Source organism: Macadamia integrifolia, unplaced genomic scaffold (assembly GCF_013358625.1).
Source record: "Macadamia integrifolia cultivar HAES 741 unplaced genomic scaffold, SCU_Mint_v3 scaffold1080, whole genome shotgun sequence".
NCBI lineage: Eukaryota > Viridiplantae > Streptophyta > Magnoliopsida > Proteales > Proteaceae > Macadamia > Macadamia integrifolia.
Genome location: NW_024868078.1, coordinates 120,446 through 137,341, shown reverse-complemented (window position 1 = coordinate 137,341; position 16,896 = coordinate 120,446). Strand labels below are relative to the sequence as shown.

Genomic DNA, 16,896 nt, shown 5'->3' with positions numbered 1-16,896 from the left:
AGTCATAAAACACATAAAAGAAAAACCTCATTTTGAAACTTAATTATAATAAAATAAATATAAATTCTAACAATTTCTTATTTTATTAATTACAATCTCTCTTTCTATATTGCCCCTCCCTCTCTCCTTTATTACCTTATATCATTTATTTAATTCCATTTCAAGCTTGTTCTAAATTTCTTAATCAAATACCTTATCTGTCCACCCTCTTGTTTCTATCCATTAGCCTACTAAGTCTACTTAAATTACAATTTTGCCACCAACTTTAAATCTTACCTTAATTATGAAATTGCTGGTTATTATGATTGAAATATTGAATATCTGAATGGGCCTATACGCGATCTGATTCTGATTTTAGAATCCGGATTTGCATCAGTAAGGGTTGTTGTGAATTTTCTTGTTTGTAAGATAATACCAAAATAAGCCTGTATTTTTGCTCCTAGATTTAAGCAATCGCAAGAAACAAGTATTAAAAACGTATCGTATCATTGTCGTGCACGTTTTATTGTACCGATTTTTTAAACATGTTATTGCCATATGACCCATTTAATTACCGTATGTATCTGTTTCCGTATTATTGCCTTTCCCGAACTTACTAACTATGCTCTGGACTAGCTCAATAATCCAACATAGTACCTATATAGAGTATAATACAGAAAAGAAATAAAAATTAGGCCTTAAAGATGAGAAATTAATGGACTAAAGGAAGAGATACGACTAGTAATTTTGTTCAGAGGAGAAAACTAAACTTTTCGCATTCTCATTACTCTACAGCAGTTAAAGTACACAGAAGATAACAAAAGGATAACAACCCAACCTACTTTGGTTCACCACTAGGGATCCTAATAAAACTCGTGCAATTAAAAGTAAAGCACTATGATATCCATATATATACCATTGTTGTCAAAGTGTGAACTTCAAAAAGACAGACGCATTGGTCACTGTGGTTGCCTTGTTGGCGTTGCCTTGTTGGCGTCGCCTTGCATCCAGCCCCACCCCCCTCAGAGCTTCAACGCCTTGGGTCACCTACACGATGTGACAACCATCATATATACACAAAGTGTAGTCCTTCCAAACAGTTGTTAAAGTATCGAAATCCTGTTTCGCTATTCATTTCTCTTTTCAACACTTTCAGCAAGGTGATTTTTAGTTAACCCCTTGTTCTGTTAAATCCTCTAATCTGGCACCATATCCTTCCCTAAGGTGCATTCAATGGTTTTGCATCTATCAAGAAAAGATTCCAGAAATTTCACCTACACAAAGTTTGCTTGTTGATTTAATAAGCTGGTGTGTCTCTTCATCCAACTGAACGTTATCCTTATCCATGCGTTCAGCAACAATAAGAGGCATCTTCCCAGCATTCATAAATGTCCGCAGCAGTGAATTATAGATCTGTGTTGTCACATGGCCTGCTTTTCGAAGAATAACCAAGAACTGCTCTGCACCATCAACATTCCCTTCCTTCTCAAGGTTACTGAATATTTCGCGGACCATTCTATCATCAGGATTCCATTTCTTCACACTCTTGACGGCTTTCTCAAAGTTGTCTAGGACTTTGTCCATATTCTCCTTACCCAAGTAACCCCATGTGAGAAGTTCATAAGTATTGTAAGAAGGTGCAATGCCTTTTTCCACCACACGGTTGTAAAAACTCTCTGCCTTCTCTATCTGATCATTGTTAATGTAAGCTGCAAGGAGCAAATTAGGAATCCTAGAGTCTCCAGTCCCAGAAACAGACTCCCACTCCGTATAAATATTCTCAGCTTCCTCAAATTCTCCAAGTTTCAACAATGACGCTATCATACAGATATACTCAGCATCATTCATCTTATGAAAGGTTGACTTAAGCTTCTTCCATATTCGGTAGACCTCATCCTTATCACCCTTGCTTGCATGCAAACTAATAAGGGATGAATAAGCAGCACGATCTTTTCGAGAAACCCTTTTCTCCATCTCTTTCAAGGTATGTGTTGCCTTCTCAAGGAGACCATTTTTTATGTACAAGCTGGCCAACACGCTGCATGTAACCCAGTCTCCCAATACTTTTGACATCTTCAGCTCAAGGAAGACCTGCTCTGCACCCTTGACATCATTCTGCAAAGCACATATATTTAACCAAAGATTGTACGTTACCACATCCGGGGATGTGTTCTTCTTTAACTCCTGAATCATTGCCAGAGCCTTCTCCAACTCTCCATTTGAGATATGTAAGGATAGCATGTGGTTATAAGGAAGACAATTTTTCAGAAATCCACATTCTGACATTTTCTCCATCATAGCTTCAGCCTTGGCGGCCAACTTGTTCTGCACATAGGTGTGAAGAAGAGCACTACAGGTAGGTTGTCCCTTCATTTTCTCAGGAAGATCTTCAAAGAATTTTTCTGCACTAGCCAAGCCACGGACTTTTGCAACTAAGTCCAAATGGATGGCATAGTCCCCCGGTAAAAGTTTCATGTCTCGTCGAACAGTCATCCATTCACATACCTATGTAAAGAAGCAACAGGAGTTGAAAATTTGAAGTCAAGAATGTCTAGCTCAACAAACTCAAAATTCAAATGCTAGACAATATTCCAATGGCTACCAGCTTGTCAGGTCATAACCCAAAAAATATATAAAAAATACACCAGTTACCTATCCTAAAAATCCTTAAAGAGCAAAAACAAGCATTAAGCTGAATTAAAAAAACATTGTGACGTTTTAAAATTCTGGAATCAACATGGTGATATATTGGACAAAATTTGTTGACAGTAATAGAAATTATGAAGTTGACAACAACTGAACAATCTAGAATCAATTCCAGGATGGACAAAACAGCAGAACTAAGAAAAAGTTTTTGTTGCTTGAAGTCTTGAAACATCAGAACAAATGGTCATATGGACTTGTATAACTAAAAAGTCAGGAAATATTTTTCATGTATGTAATTGTCGCTTTAGAAGGCTATGACAATACCTGAATTTAATACCAATTCCAAAGACAAAATTGTATTGATCATATACCTCATGACAAACTTTTGTAGTGTTGTGGTAGTGTTGGGGCCCTCCTTTGTCCAAAGGGTTCAGCATATTTTAGAACCCCGTCTTGCAACAGCACAAATTAAGAAAAAGAATGACCATATAGTTCTTCATGGAAAATTATCTAAATGACCAATGCACAAAGAGAATGTAATTTCAACTCTTAAGAAGAACCATCTTTAGTACACGTGCTTCTGAATTTTGATTTGTCTTACTTATCAGAAAGGATCCTTACCATACATTTTTCCCTCTTGATTAGTAGAATTCCATAACCTGATATCACTATCATAACTTCGCATGGAACTCAGGCAAACAACAACAAGAAGAGCAACCCAGAGCATGAGGCTCCCACTACTGCGAGGTCTGGGAGGGGCAAGTTGTACGCAGCCTCACCCCCTGCTTCGCAGAAGAGGCTGTTTCCAGGTTTTGAACCTGTGACCAACATGTTGCAATAGTGCAATTTAACCATTGTGCCACAGGCTCGCCATGGAACCAAGGTATGTCCAACAAATGAAGTTTTCCCCAAGTTAGTAATGAATTTTTCAAATCGACAAAGTTCCGAAGGCAACCAGTGCTGGACCTTATTGTCAAGCCTATTTATTCATCATGCACATTTGGAGCTAGTGCAAAGAAATTTCCAGTTGATTAGAGGCAATAATAACACATATTACACATATAAAGATAATAGAGATGATAATGATGATCCTTAGAGTCTAACAAATTGGAAATGTGAAGTACAAGAAAAGTGTTTTAACAACTTTTCATTATTGAAACACCCCTCTATGTTACACCTCTCATCACTCATTGTTTCATTGCATACAGTTTAACCTTTTTAAAGAACACTTTTCCTCTTGCTAACCGCTCAAGAGTTTCTTGTGGATCTGTTAGAGATGTTTTCTCTCCTCAATTCAAGGGTTACAAAACTGGAGAACATTCAAACACACTTGCTCACTATCTTCTACGCAGATTCTATTCTCTCACTCTGTGAATTCAAGAGAACTAGAGAACAATAGCCCTAAAAATATCAGGGCCATTAAAATTCCAGTTCCATTTTTGGCGCCAAAAAGAACCATAATTGATTTGATAATCAATGAGGTGATATAATAATGAGTGTGAGAACATTTACCTTGAAAAAGAAAAGGAACCTCCTCTTTTTCTGTAAACTTTAAGGTGCATGAAGTTCCATATTAGATTAAAGCAACAAAGACTTAAAAATTAGGGAAAATGAATTATCATCAATATTCTTTGGCAAAAGGTTTTTTGTACGGCCCACCAATGAAGCCTTCTCCTTGATGGTCCACCAGTTGTGCAGTGTATAAGGGGGATGTGGCAATTCACACCACTGGATATATAAGGAATGGTATGGAAGACCATGTGCCAAATTCCAGAGGAAAAATAAAAAATAACACGAGCGATTTGATCACCATGGCAACTCCATAGTGGGCGATTCACCACCAAATCGATTAGCCACCCCACTCCACCGCCTTAGGTCGTCATGACGCCATGACAACTATGCTTGTTGGACCAAAACCTTGGGCTAGACCGGTTCATCTTAGCTCTGGGCTTCCAAAACCGGTCATGATGGTCCAACCATGCAAGTGCAATTGTATTTGCATCAACTATCCTCCTCTGAAAAGAACTCGACTCCGTCGAGTTTGGATAAGGTCCAAGAATGCCGTCAGAGTCGATGCGCTTGAGGAGAAAAGTACCAGATGTCCTCTTGAGTTTGAGAAGGGGAAGATCCTTTGCCGGAAGAAACTTCATCTCAAGTCCACTATACTCATGATTTCTCATATCCACAATGCTTGGCTTTCTTGTCGAACAACCATAGGAGCCCCAAAAGAATGTGACAAACTTTCAAATGAAGAACATCACATTACACCTGATTAATCAGTCTACCAATGTAATACGTGAGCAAACACCTTTCATTGATTTTCAGATTATTGTTGTTCACCCACCCAACCTTGTAGGGGTTCAAATAAGGCTCCATTTTCAGCCCCAGCTTGCAAACAGCATCTTCAGCAACAATATTGGTGCAACTCCCGGGGTCAATCACTATATTACATAGGTTATCATTCCATCACACCATGGTCTGAAAGATACTATTACGGCACCAATTGTCCTCCTCAAGAACCTTCTGTGCAGTCAAAAAAGGGCGGATAACATAGAATGGTTGACGCTCACCATCATTAATCTCACTAGGCTCACGATCACACTTAGCCTCCAGATTTACTGTTCCTGTTTTCAATTGCTCTTCTGGTACATAAGAGTATAAAATTCTACTTGTCAATGTATGCTAACAACCGGTTAGGACCTTGATTAGCTCGAATGCCCATACCCCTTGCATGTGAAACATTGAAAAGCCTCCTTCGGAAATATTGAGTTCCTGTCATAACCAAGCCGAGGTGGGGAATAAGGTCTGTCTGAACCATGGCAAGGAGGGGAGTAGAGATGATTAGGCCGTGAAGATGACATCTCTGAATCACGTCGAGGTGGAAAATATGGCCGGCTAGGTCGTGAAGACGCCATAGATGAAGCACTAGCTTGTGGTTTGCTGATTGATGTTTCCTGAGGAGATGACTATTGCTGAATAGAACTACGACCCCTAGGAAAAGTATCTGTAAATGGCCTCCGATTGTATGGGCGTTTCAGACTTTCCTCAACCTGATATGCTACTTGTACGACATCTTCTATTGTAGGCAGTCGACTAGATGCAAGGGCAGCACTAAGTTGATGGTGCAAACCATTACGGAATTGTGCCACGAATACTTCATCCCACTCAAAATCAGAACGAGTGGCAAGATAATAAAATCTAACATATTCTTTAACAATTAGATTTTCCTATTTCAACTGTGCAAACCTGAGATGCATGTGTTGCTTGTAACTAGGAGGCAAAAATCTCCGGTTCATAACTTTATTCATTTCAGCCCAAGTAGTGATTAAACCAATGCCTCGGGTTCGTTCTGTTACTATTGCTTGACCCACAAGACTCGGGCCGTGCCTTTCAGTTTAGCCTCTGCAAATAGGATTTTTCGTGTCTCAATCAACTCGTACCATCTGAAGAATGTTTCTAAGTTGTGAATCCAGGTAAGGTACAGTTCTAGATTGTTATCTCCATAAAAATCAAGGACATCCAATTTTGTTGCTCGTTCCGCTCCATCATTATATCGACCAATTCCATATGATGATGGAGGTGGTGGGGGTGGTGGTGGGGGTGTATGATGTGGTGGCGTTGGTGGTATTGGTGGCAGTGGTAATGGCAGATCCCGTGAAGTGGTGTTGGAAGAATCCTCAGATTGAATGGGACTATTTCCTCTATCTGTAGCCACCAATCGATTAATAGAAACTTGCATAGATTCCATCATTGTCTTAAGGGAAGTGACGGCAGTAGTGAAGGCATCAATTTTCACATCAGTTTCTCCTTTATTAGAGTTCAACTGCTAGATGACTTCACTATTGGCTACCATGGTGGTGATAAACAAAGAATACTCACAAGGTAACGGCAAAATAGTAAACAGATGAAAATTTAAAGAGGAATGGCAGAATGGTAATTAAAAGAGATTTCTAAGTGAATGGAAAAACTGTAATATAGGGGTTTGGATTAGAAACACAATTGCAACGTATATAAGGATAACTTGGGAATTAGAATTAGATATGGGATTAAAGGAAATAGAAAAGATTGGAGGGGCAGAATAGGAAAACAAAAAAAATACTCAAAAGAGGAGTCGTAGGAGGGGAATAAGGTTACCGGAAAAAGGGTTCTTCCTCCGTGGAGATGGAGACCAACGAAGGTACTGTTGCTGTCGACTTAGGGAACAATGGAGCGGGCTGAGGAGAGGAAGAAGTATGATATCCAGGGGCTCTTCTTCTAGCAATGGCAAGCAGTGGTGGTTCCAAGGGCTGCTGCGATTAGCAATGGAGAAGGGGCTTCACCAGCAGGTCCGAAACCAGGTATGTTATCTTCTTCTTTTTTGTTCTGCTGGTTCTGTCTTTCACTCTCTCGTCTCTTCTCCTTCTTCTTTTTCCTTCTCTGAACTTCTGGTTCTATCTTCTCTCTCTGTTGCTCTGCTCTCTCTCTCTCTCTCTCTTTTTAGAAGGTGTTTCGACTAAGATTTTAGGAAAAAAAGAAGAGGTCGGTTGAGGTTCTGGTTCGGCTTCTCTGTTTGCAGTAGAGACCTTTTTTTTTTTTTTGGTTACTCAACCCTAGAAGTGAGGGTTCCAACTTCTCTGTTTTGCAACAGAGATAGTTTTTTTTTTTTGGCTTCCCTGCTGCTGTTGTTTGGCAGCAAGCAATGGAAGGAGGGAGATGGTAAGAAGACAAAGATGGGTTAGGAAAGAAAGTGAAATAGTGAGAGAACGATATCCTTTGGCTCTGATACCAAGTTGATGGAGGGCCTTAGGGAAGAAAGGGAAGATCAGAGTAGCAAGGGGGAACATAGGGAATCACACACTCACATAGTGCATAAATCATACCAATTCTCATTCAAATTAATTCACTCTAACTTGTCCATCAGTTAAAGCCAATACATAGAAAAGTAAAGACATGAAATTAGAAACTCAACTGAAATAGTATCTAGCCTAAAGTAGGAAACAACCATAAAAGGAAACCAATGCAAAGGAAAGAAATCCTAACTCCTACATTCAAATCTGGAAAATAAAAGGCATGAAATAAAAGACAAAATAAGCTACTAATTATTTCCAACCCTTGTTGGACCAAAACCTTGGGCTGGACCAGTTCATCTTAGCTCTTGGCTTCCAAAGCCGATCATGCCAGTCCAACCATGCAAGTGCAGCTGTATCTACATTACATTGACTAGATAATCTTGGGATGGAAACTTGCAACCCTACAGCAAGAGAAAAATTTACCTTGAGGTGATACATCCACTATGTACGTTAGTCCATTTAAATTAACTCTTCTCCTGCAACTCTATGGTTCATTCATTTTTTTATCCACCATGTACCTTCCATTCACTTCTCTACTAATACCATCTATGAATGTTCCTACTAATCCTTTACTGTCCAAAGCCAAAAGTTCCTTCTGATTTCATTGTACTCCTATAGTTTTTTTTTTTTTTTCATTTACTACCCTCACAGTGGAGCACCAAAACATGGTACTTTAAACTAGAGATCATACCAAATAAAACTTCAATTTTCAAACTTCCCTCTAGGTTCATAACAAATAAAAGCAGAATACAGTTCAAGCTTTCTTCTCTTTCCTTTTTCTGTTGTCCCCCCACCTCTCAGCAGGGTTCAAATCTGAAACCAAGCTCGACCAAATGAAATTTGCACCAGCAGTGCAAGCCTGAAAGCCCTCCACATGATAAGTGGTATGCACATTTAATCATTGCTACTTCTGTGAAATTTAAATTTCCATCACCCAAATTCCTTAATCTGAAACTCCAGCTGTATTGTTAAGAATCTATTACTTAGGCTAACAAGGAACAATACATAGATCTATCCAAAATATGAACAATATATAAACAGCCAGACAAAATCCGTAAACCAAGATTCAAAGCAAAAGCGTAGAGATACCTCAAGTGCATGTTTGTAACGCCGAAGCTTTCGAAGCTCTCGAACAACACGATTAAGCTCATACTTGCGGACAGATTTGCCTTCTTCAATCCATTTTTGGATGGTGACAACTGCACTGCGTTTCGGGTATATGAGAGTAAGAAGCCTTCGTCCTATCGTGTCCTGTCCACCAGTGCTTGCTTTGGTGCTATGGTTGCCACCATTTGATACAGCTTCCACCACTGCATCCCCTGAAAACATGCGCCCAGCTGTGAAAGCTGTCCGTGCACAACGGCCCAACATTTTCTGACTTCCAAGCTGATGCAATCCTCAACTGTCACAGAAGAGCATATTGACCCCATTCTCAAACCTCTGGACAGACACTAGCACTAAAAAATAAAGAAACAAGGAAGCTACAGTTGAACAGGGAGGCACAAGGAAGTCTCTTGGTGGCAGCTTTACATTTTACTCTTAAACTAATTGAGCTATCCAAGGTTTAGAGACATACAGGACCCATTTAGAAGATTTGGTAACTTGGACAAAAAATGTTCTCTATCTCCCCTCTGCACTCGAAACACGGGATCATAGTTGTCAAGTTGACTGGGCACCCGCCTAGGCATCACCTAGGTGCCCTAGGTGAGTATATAACTATATAGCAATGATATTTTTTTATAATTATGTTTATATGAAACATAAAAGCTATATCAATGGAATATGATATAATTATGCTAATAATGGCCTAATATGAGAAAACCAACATTTAATAAACAAAGAATAGGATATAATATAAGCATATTCATTTAAAAACAAAACAATAAACATAAATCAACGTAAAGTAGTGAAGAGTCAAAAGGCATGCAGTCACCTTGGACCCAAGAAAGAGCATGGATACCTAGGCAATGCCAGGTATTGCAACTTCTATTATCGATTGGCAACTTCATCGAACTTTTTACAAGGAAATATTATCTTCCAAAATTCAGGCATTTCAGACTGTGATACCAATGTCCATGTCCTTGCTACCCTAGTTTTTAAATAGTTAGATTTATGATTCTCAGGAATTTATACAGGAACAGTGATGTGGTTCAAATCCACTTAACACTAAGTTTCAGAAAACCAGCAACAGTTCAGAATCGCAGACAAGGAAAATATAGTAGATTCAAAGAGAATCCAATTACACAGAATCAAAGACTCAGGTATGCTCGAAATTCCATAAGAGAAAAAATAGAATACTATTTTAATATAGGATAACAAGATATCAAAATTCTCAGGATGATTAGATGGTCAGATTCTGAGGTCTGATAAAATCCGACTCAATCAAGGAATTCACAACAGAGTTGCTGGTTCAGAATAAGAGACATACTATATCTCAGCAAGCAAACTCAGAAATAGGTGAAAAGCTGAAGCTTAAAAAACTAGACGAACAATCTACTAAAATCTCAGCCAATTCTGATGGTGGAATTGGGAGATAATGAAGAGTTTTACTTGAGCAAGGAAACTCAAAAACATAAGCATCTGATGGTTAGAATGTGCTGATCATGCTGAAGAGTTAGTGGATGATCAAGTACTGACTACTGATGATCAACAACCATTCCAGCAGAATATAGATGCTCAAATAAGCAAATCAGAAACCTGAAAATTTCTGTACTGATCGGAGTTTTAGCAACATAGAGAGAAATGAGGATATGCCCTGCCCAACCAACCTGTTGAATCACCACAACAGAGCCTGCTGAATCACCACAGCAAGTATGCTCTAAATTACCACAGAACTTGAGAAGCAAAAGCTTTGTTTAACTATAAAAACTGTGGGCTATGTTTAGCCCTATGACTTTATTTATAGAAACCATACAAAACAAGTTACACTCTAAGAAACTGGAGTTTAACCTGATCTTAGACACATAAATAAGAGCCAAATTAAAACAGAAACTCCTCCTTCTGTAACTCTGTAAGACAATTAGAAGAGTCCTAATTGGACTGAAATTCTAATAAATAAAGATAAATCAGACCCCCCCACTAAGCTGGAACTAATAAATTCTATTCCAACTATTATAAAAAATAAGATAAAGAAAGAGAAATCAATAGAACTCCTAACCACAGCTAGATGGAACATTCCTGGTCCAAATTGAATAAGAAACTGGTCTAAATCAGAACAATGGGCTACTATTTGGCCGGGTTATTGCTCCTGCGATGGTACTTCTAAAGGTACGTACCTCTGATCTGCATCAAATGGCTTGAACGTAGAAATCAGAAAATAAAATGGAACTCTAAGAACAACTCAACTAACATGAAATGAGCCCTAATTAGCCACCAACAAAATAATTTCATTCAGCAAATGAACACAGAGGACCTCACAAGATGGAGCCCATCTCTTGACACTTTTTATGATCCATTGACTACATCTGAGTTTAGCAATAACAGGTGCCTTGGGAAACCCAATGATAGATCATTCCCAGCCTGTCATCTATTCTTTTGTTTGCATATTTGTATTTGATAGACTATTGTGCCTCAAAAAAGGGTTCGGACATTTGTGCAACCGTAAGGTTGCTCCATTATGACCAAGTGATCACTGGTTCGAGTCAGGAAACAGCCTCTCCCCAAATCTGGGTGAAGGCTGCATGCATTATGACCCTCCCCAGACACCGCAGTGGCAGGAGCCTCGTGTACTGGGTACACCCTTGTAGACTATTGCGCTTCAAAAAATTCACAAGGGTAATGGAAGGCGGCTATGCCCTTATCAAACATCAATGCTGCTCTAGACAAATCGTAAATTATGACCCTACAAAATAAATTCCTCTCATGCATTTCATCGAACAGTTCAAGAATTTTTTTGTAATCAAACTTCATCATCATAATGCAACAATACCCACAGGGAAGAGAACCCAATGGCAGTAAAAGGTCAAACCCTTTATCCAAACCAATTAACATGAAATTGAGTACGCAATGCGATGAAGAATAGAGAAGATGAGAAAGACACAAATCTGGAAATGATTTTATATCCTCTATATAATCGAAATAAAAGAGAAACCTCCCACGATTGTTAATCAATGAAGAAGCCCAAACCTGTGCTGAAAATCTTGTTTCACCGAGATGGAAAGCATCCAACGTGAAGCTCAAACGAAGAACAGCACCAGTGACTACTCTTCATAAAGTTTTAAACCCGCGAAGACTTCGAATTTGCGAGTGTGCGAGCGAGAGTGAACGAGAAACAGATCTAAGGTGTTCTGGTGAAATGTAAGGAGAGAAAAAGATCCCAATCCAACGGACATGGATCTCTTCTAATGTTCCAACCCAATGGTCTTAGCACACTGTCTACGGTTCCAACTTCCAACCGGATATCTTTGCCCTAAATGAAAAGCCCCGAGTCCCCGACCTCACACCAAGCCGCATCCGAGGCAAGGGATCTGTTCAAGGCTACCATCTTGAAACCGACTGGTTCAAATTGGGTGGGCCCTTGTGATTTACTTGACAATTGAATCACCCATATCGGTTGTGGGATTACCTCAATATTTTTCTGCTTCCATCTTAAATTCAATTAGTTCAAATGGGATGTTCTCTTGCAGCTGTTATACTTTATAATTGAGTCACACTTTAAAACACATTGTCACCATGAAAGAGTGCTAGAATTAATCTAATTCCTTTCCACTATATGGGTGATCCGGCTTCTCTCTTGAGCGGTCATCGCCCAGGTCAATCCATAGCGACTTAGATGTCAAAACCTCGCCCAAATCGATAAAATCGACTGAAACCAATCGATAAAATATGAACCGAATCAAATCAATCATTATTGGATTGGTTTTGGACTAAGGTATATTGGGGCCAGTTGAAAATCGATCCAAACTAAACCGACCAATAACCAAACCAAATAAAACTAATAAAAAAATAAATGATTATAAGATTATAGATTGATGAGTTGACCATCCATTTTTTACAATATTAGTGAGAAAAATTTTTATTGTAAGGGGGATTGTTACAAATCATTGAATATTATGTTATGAATTGAGAAATTGATTTGTAAATTGTAATAATGATTCCATTGATTTTTTTGTTCACTATACAAACTAGTTCGATAGTTAAATGAATGATTGGATAATACAGTTTATTTTGTGATTTCAATATTAGTTATCTTTTTAGTAATTTGTTATCCATTGGTTTCAATATTAGTTATCTTTCTCTTACAACGATAAATCATGATTTAATCATAAATTTAAAGTTTTTTTTATTTTTTTTTTATCAAATCTTGTCACCATAGGCTATGAATGTAAGTTTTCATTATGGTTCAAGCCCAATAATAAAATGATCTAAACCGGTATTAATCCAATATTGAAAAATCGGAATAAACCGTAACCAAACCAGACTAAAATTGAAACCGACCGAAAATCGAAATTCCTTAACGGATTCCTATACCAAAACCGATTCAACCCGATTGATTGACACCCCTAGATCGACACGTATTCAAGCGGTGATCAATGACTATACTTCTACCGACCATAATAGAGGTGCCGCACTGAAAGCCATTGGATCACTGCTTGAATACCTGTCAATTGCCCAGGTAGCTATGGGCAAGACCCGAGTGATCGATCATTGCTCAAAAGAGGATATTGATCTCTATATGGGACTATAAATCCTACCCCTCAATACATTTTCTGTTTCTTTCTCAACCATCGGGCTCAACCAAGGTTCTAAAACTTGAGAACGGTCATAGGATCGGTCAAGGCCAATACAATTATGAAATCGTTACAAATCAGACAAATCTACGATGGTAGATCAGTTTTTATTATGATTTTACGTTTGGAATATATATGTGGATCAGAATCGAAAAGGTCATGATCAAGGCGATACTAATCATTTCGACCCGTTTCTCATAATCATGGTTCACTGGATCTGAGTCATTTCTTGTGCATGAGACTATACATCTCTGCCAAACCACGAGATGAAATATTCCAATCCAATGGATATCATAGAAGGGTCTACAATCTACATTGGTTGTTCTACGGGATCTACGTCTATCTATCATGTGCCCGATTGTAGAGTATAAATTCTACATGTTGGACGCAGACTCGGATCGTCTCCAACGACTGATGCTCCAACTAATGTCTAACGATCCGGATCTAAGGATTAGGATGGTTTGATCACACATCCCATCACTTGGGGATGCGCGCCCAAACAATCCCAACCCTTCAACGGATCATTGGACGTTCGTTGGCGTTGGAGATCATCTTTTCCGCCCATTGGACGCTTGGGCTCTATACTGTAGCGATTCTGTTTTTTTAACATGATTTTGGGTCTAGCACACTTTTTCGCATTTCTATTTTTTTGGAGTGATTCTGCATCTTAAATGTTGCATGGTAATCGCAGAAAAAATTTGATTTTGTAACTTGAAAGAAACAGAAACATGTATGGTTCGTACTTAACAGAATCGTTTCTGTTAGAAACCAATGTTTACATAAAGTGTCATCTTCACCATGGGTGTCAAAGTTGTGATTTTTAAATAAAATCTAAGGATAGTCAATGGTTTTTTAATAAATTCTAAGTTATGAAAATCATTATTACCCAAATAGCTTAAGTCGAATGAGACAAATAAGAATAGCTCCATATCAACAACATGGTGTTCATGTCAAATATGAAATATCTGGCCGTGTTTCCTTGCCATATGAAATATGATCTATCATAATAACATAAAAGTATGAACAAGAATAAATTCAAGTATTGACATAATTCTTAAAGTATCTACTTATGAACTTAAGGGCATAAATTAGGTCTTCCAACTTAATTCTTAACTGCAAAACATGTCCAACTACTTTAAAGTTTAAATCCAACCATCAAAATGTAATCATGTAATTTGAGTCATTCCGGCTTTAATAGCTAACTCATTTGCAATCTTTTTCCTAAGATCATCCATCTGTCTTCTTCTTTCTGCTAAGCTTATACTAATGTGAGTCGGTGGTACATAATCTTGAATTTCTTCAGGCTCCCGATTCCACCAATTTTCACCAAACTCCTCAAAATTCTTGTCTGCAATTTCTTCCTCCCGAATGAAGTTGTGAAGTGCACAACAAGCAGTGACGATGCATGTTTGGGTGTTCAGTGGAAAACATGGCATTATGCTAAGAATTGGGAAACGCTTATTCAAAGAATCAAAACTGCGCTCTATGACATTCCTAGTAGAAGAGTGTCTATTATTAAATAACTCTACTGTTGTCTTTGGACGTCTATTCCTATAATCATTTCGATGGTATCTTTGTCCTTTGAACGGCATTAAGAACCCAGTAGTAGATGGATAACCAGAATCAACCACGTAATATTCACCTAGCACGTAAAGTGAAAAGTAATAAATCAACACAATATGTAAAATATAGCATAATCAACTGGTGAGGTTAAGATTTAGAATTTACCATGTGGAGGATGAGAAAATTCAAATTTAGGGTTATTCAATGCCTCATTGAATACTCGACAATCATTTGCAGAACCCTCCCAACCAGCGTATACAAAAGTGAATTTCATGTCAAAGTCACATGCACACATAACATTCCATGTCATATCTCATTTATTTCCTCAGTACGGTATTTGTTTGGGTAGAGGTACAGAAGCACTAACATGAGTGCCATCAATCGTCCCAATGCAGTCCTAGTACCAATACATTGATATTCATCCAATTAAACCATGCATAACCACAAAACAACATAATCATTATTTTAATTATCAGCAACATACCTTGAAGAAAGGATAGAGCTTTGGTTTTTTAAGAATCTGTTTAGGGCAACGACTGAAGTTTGGAGGTTTGATATTCTCTTGTCCCAGTAGTATGAAAGCACGTAACACTTTCTTAAAGTGTTCACCTATAGTGTTAAGAGAACGCTGAAAGTGTTCTGCAGTAGTAAGTTGAAACATTTGATGGAACAAGCCGGACACATTCATTTATATTTTTTTAATTGTTCCTAGGCTATAGGCATCAGTAGACATGAATCAAGATAATCCCTCGACCTAGTTGGCTTGGGTTTTCAGTGAAAAATTGAAAGTAATGTGTGGATATTTGAGAATCATTCAGAAACAGCCACAGGGTTTCTTCTAGAGACTAGGATTTGAGTTTCTTTCTTCTTTTTTTCAAGGGAGGGGAAGGGTTTAGTGTAAAGAATCTAAAGAAGACAATACAACAATGTGTAACTGGTGGAGCTTTTCCAAATAGTTGTTCTAACTTCTCAGTTTGAGGTTTTTTTTTCCTTGTATATATATATTATGAGGAAGGGGTGGCACTCCCCCTTATCAACAAGGAATCAAATTCAAATTTTAATCTTGATTTTAGACATCATTAAATTGAAATATTTCAGTGCTTTAGATATCAGTTGTAGAAACTTTCACTGAAGTCACTGTAATTTTATATGCCTATAAATCTATGATCCATTTCTACAAAATCACTAAAGCAATTTGTATTTTGGAGCAGGCCCAAATTAAGATAATTCAACCAACATTATCCAACTTTCATCAAAATCAAAGAGATTCTTAACAAAGATTATTCTCACTGGAAAAAAAAAAAAAAAAAAAACACACTAGAAGAGAGGCACCCAGCAACAAGGGATATAGTTGTTTTAACAACCCAAATCAAGACTCCCTGATTTATGTTGTCAGTACTGAGACCAATGGCCCAACTACTCAAAGTAGTAGGGCCGTTAGAAACTCAACAACTAGGGGCAGAGCTACCGGCAGAGGCTGTTAGAGTCCAAAGGCCTCAACTAATTTTCATTGTGGCTTACAACATGGGGAGTGGGTTTTATCCAATACATGTATGGGGTTGGAATGTTGGTGAGAAGGGTGGAGCACCAAGGGAGCTTTGGATCTAATCAGATGCCAAGCATAAGAAGAAACATAAAAAAAAAAAAAAAAAACCAGTAAATTTTAAGATGATTAAAAACACCAAACCAACCTTTAGATTTGGCAACAACCTAATAACTTTGAGCCTCACAAGAAAAGGATGAACTGAGATTAGAGAAGGGAAGGGGGCGTACCTCTGAGTAAAGTTCAAACCCTAGTAAAGTGACAGGAGAAACCCGCAGATCTAGTGCGTCTTCGTGCACAGAGGAGTCCAAAATCCTTGACTTGTTAAACCATAGAACAATAACAAATTCAGGGGGGCAGAGGGAGAAGAGATCAGGAAAGAAAGAGAATGAGAGTGAGAGAAAGAGAAAGAAAAAGAGAGAGAAAGAGAACGAGAAATAGAATGAGAGTGAGAGAAAGAGAAAGAGAAAGAGAGAGAGATCTCGCAATACAGGGTCTCGTCGACGGTAGGCGAAGCAGCTTCTCTCTCTGGATTCTCGTCGACGGCTGGAGCATCCACTTCCCGCTTTGGTTAGGCTCTGCTTCTCTCTTCAAAATTTCCAAGAAA

At 38.3% G+C, this 16,896-nt stretch overlaps 2 protein-coding genes across 3 annotated transcripts; both read right to left on the bottom strand.

The window, feature by feature from the left end:
- Window positions 1-724: 724 nt before the first annotated feature.
- On the bottom strand, window positions 725-11,894 carry LOC122062645 (pentatricopeptide repeat-containing protein At4g02820, mitochondrial). 2 transcript variants are annotated; one of them, XM_042626294.1, is made up of 3 exons: window positions 11,580-11,894; window positions 8,544-8,856; window positions 725-2,484 (listed from the first exon to the last, which is right to left on the bottom strand). In XM_042626294.1, the coding sequence occupies exons 2-3, from the start codon at window positions 8,823-8,825 to the stop codon at window positions 1,228-1,230; spliced, it is 1,539 nt and encodes a 512-aa protein (XP_042482228.1). In that variant the 5' UTR covers window positions 8,826-8,856; window positions 11,580-11,894; the 3' UTR covers window positions 725-1,227. The 2 variants fall into 2 exon arrangements, with proteins under 2 accessions (XP_042482228.1, XP_042482229.1); XM_042626295.1 differs by lacking the exon at window positions 8,544-8,856 and having other exon boundaries at window positions 11,580-11,893.
- A 2,381-nt stretch (window positions 11,895-14,275) lies between these two features.
- LOC122062641 (protein ALP1-like) lies at window positions 14,276-16,870 on the bottom strand. The gene is made up of 3 exons (XM_042626289.1): window positions 16,520-16,870; window positions 14,912-15,143; window positions 14,276-14,825 (listed from the first exon to the last, which is right to left on the bottom strand). Exons 2-3 carry the CDS (start codon window positions 15,054-15,056, stop codon window positions 14,350-14,352), a joined length of 621 nt encoding a protein of 206 aa, XP_042482223.1. The 5' UTR covers window positions 15,057-15,143; window positions 16,520-16,870; the 3' UTR covers window positions 14,276-14,349.
- Window positions 16,871-16,896: the final 26 nt, after the last annotated feature.

Bases quoted from the DNA above. Each gene is read 5' to 3' on its own strand.
- LOC122062645 (XM_042626294.1), bottom strand. From the start codon at position 8,825: ATGTTGGGCCGTTGTGCACGGACAGCTTTCACAGCTGGGCGCATGTTT. The intron at 2,485-8,543 runs GTATCTCTACGC...TTCTTTACATAG, and splicing joins GTTACAAACATGCACTTGAG to GTATGTGAATGGATGACTGT.
- LOC122062641 (XM_042626289.1), bottom strand. From the start codon at position 15,056: ATGACATGGAATGTTATGTGTGCATGTGACTTTGACATGAAATTCACT. The intron at 14,826-14,911 runs GTAAATTCTAAA...TTTACGTGCTAG, and splicing joins ATTTTCTCATCCTCCACATG to GTGAATATTACGTGGTTGAT.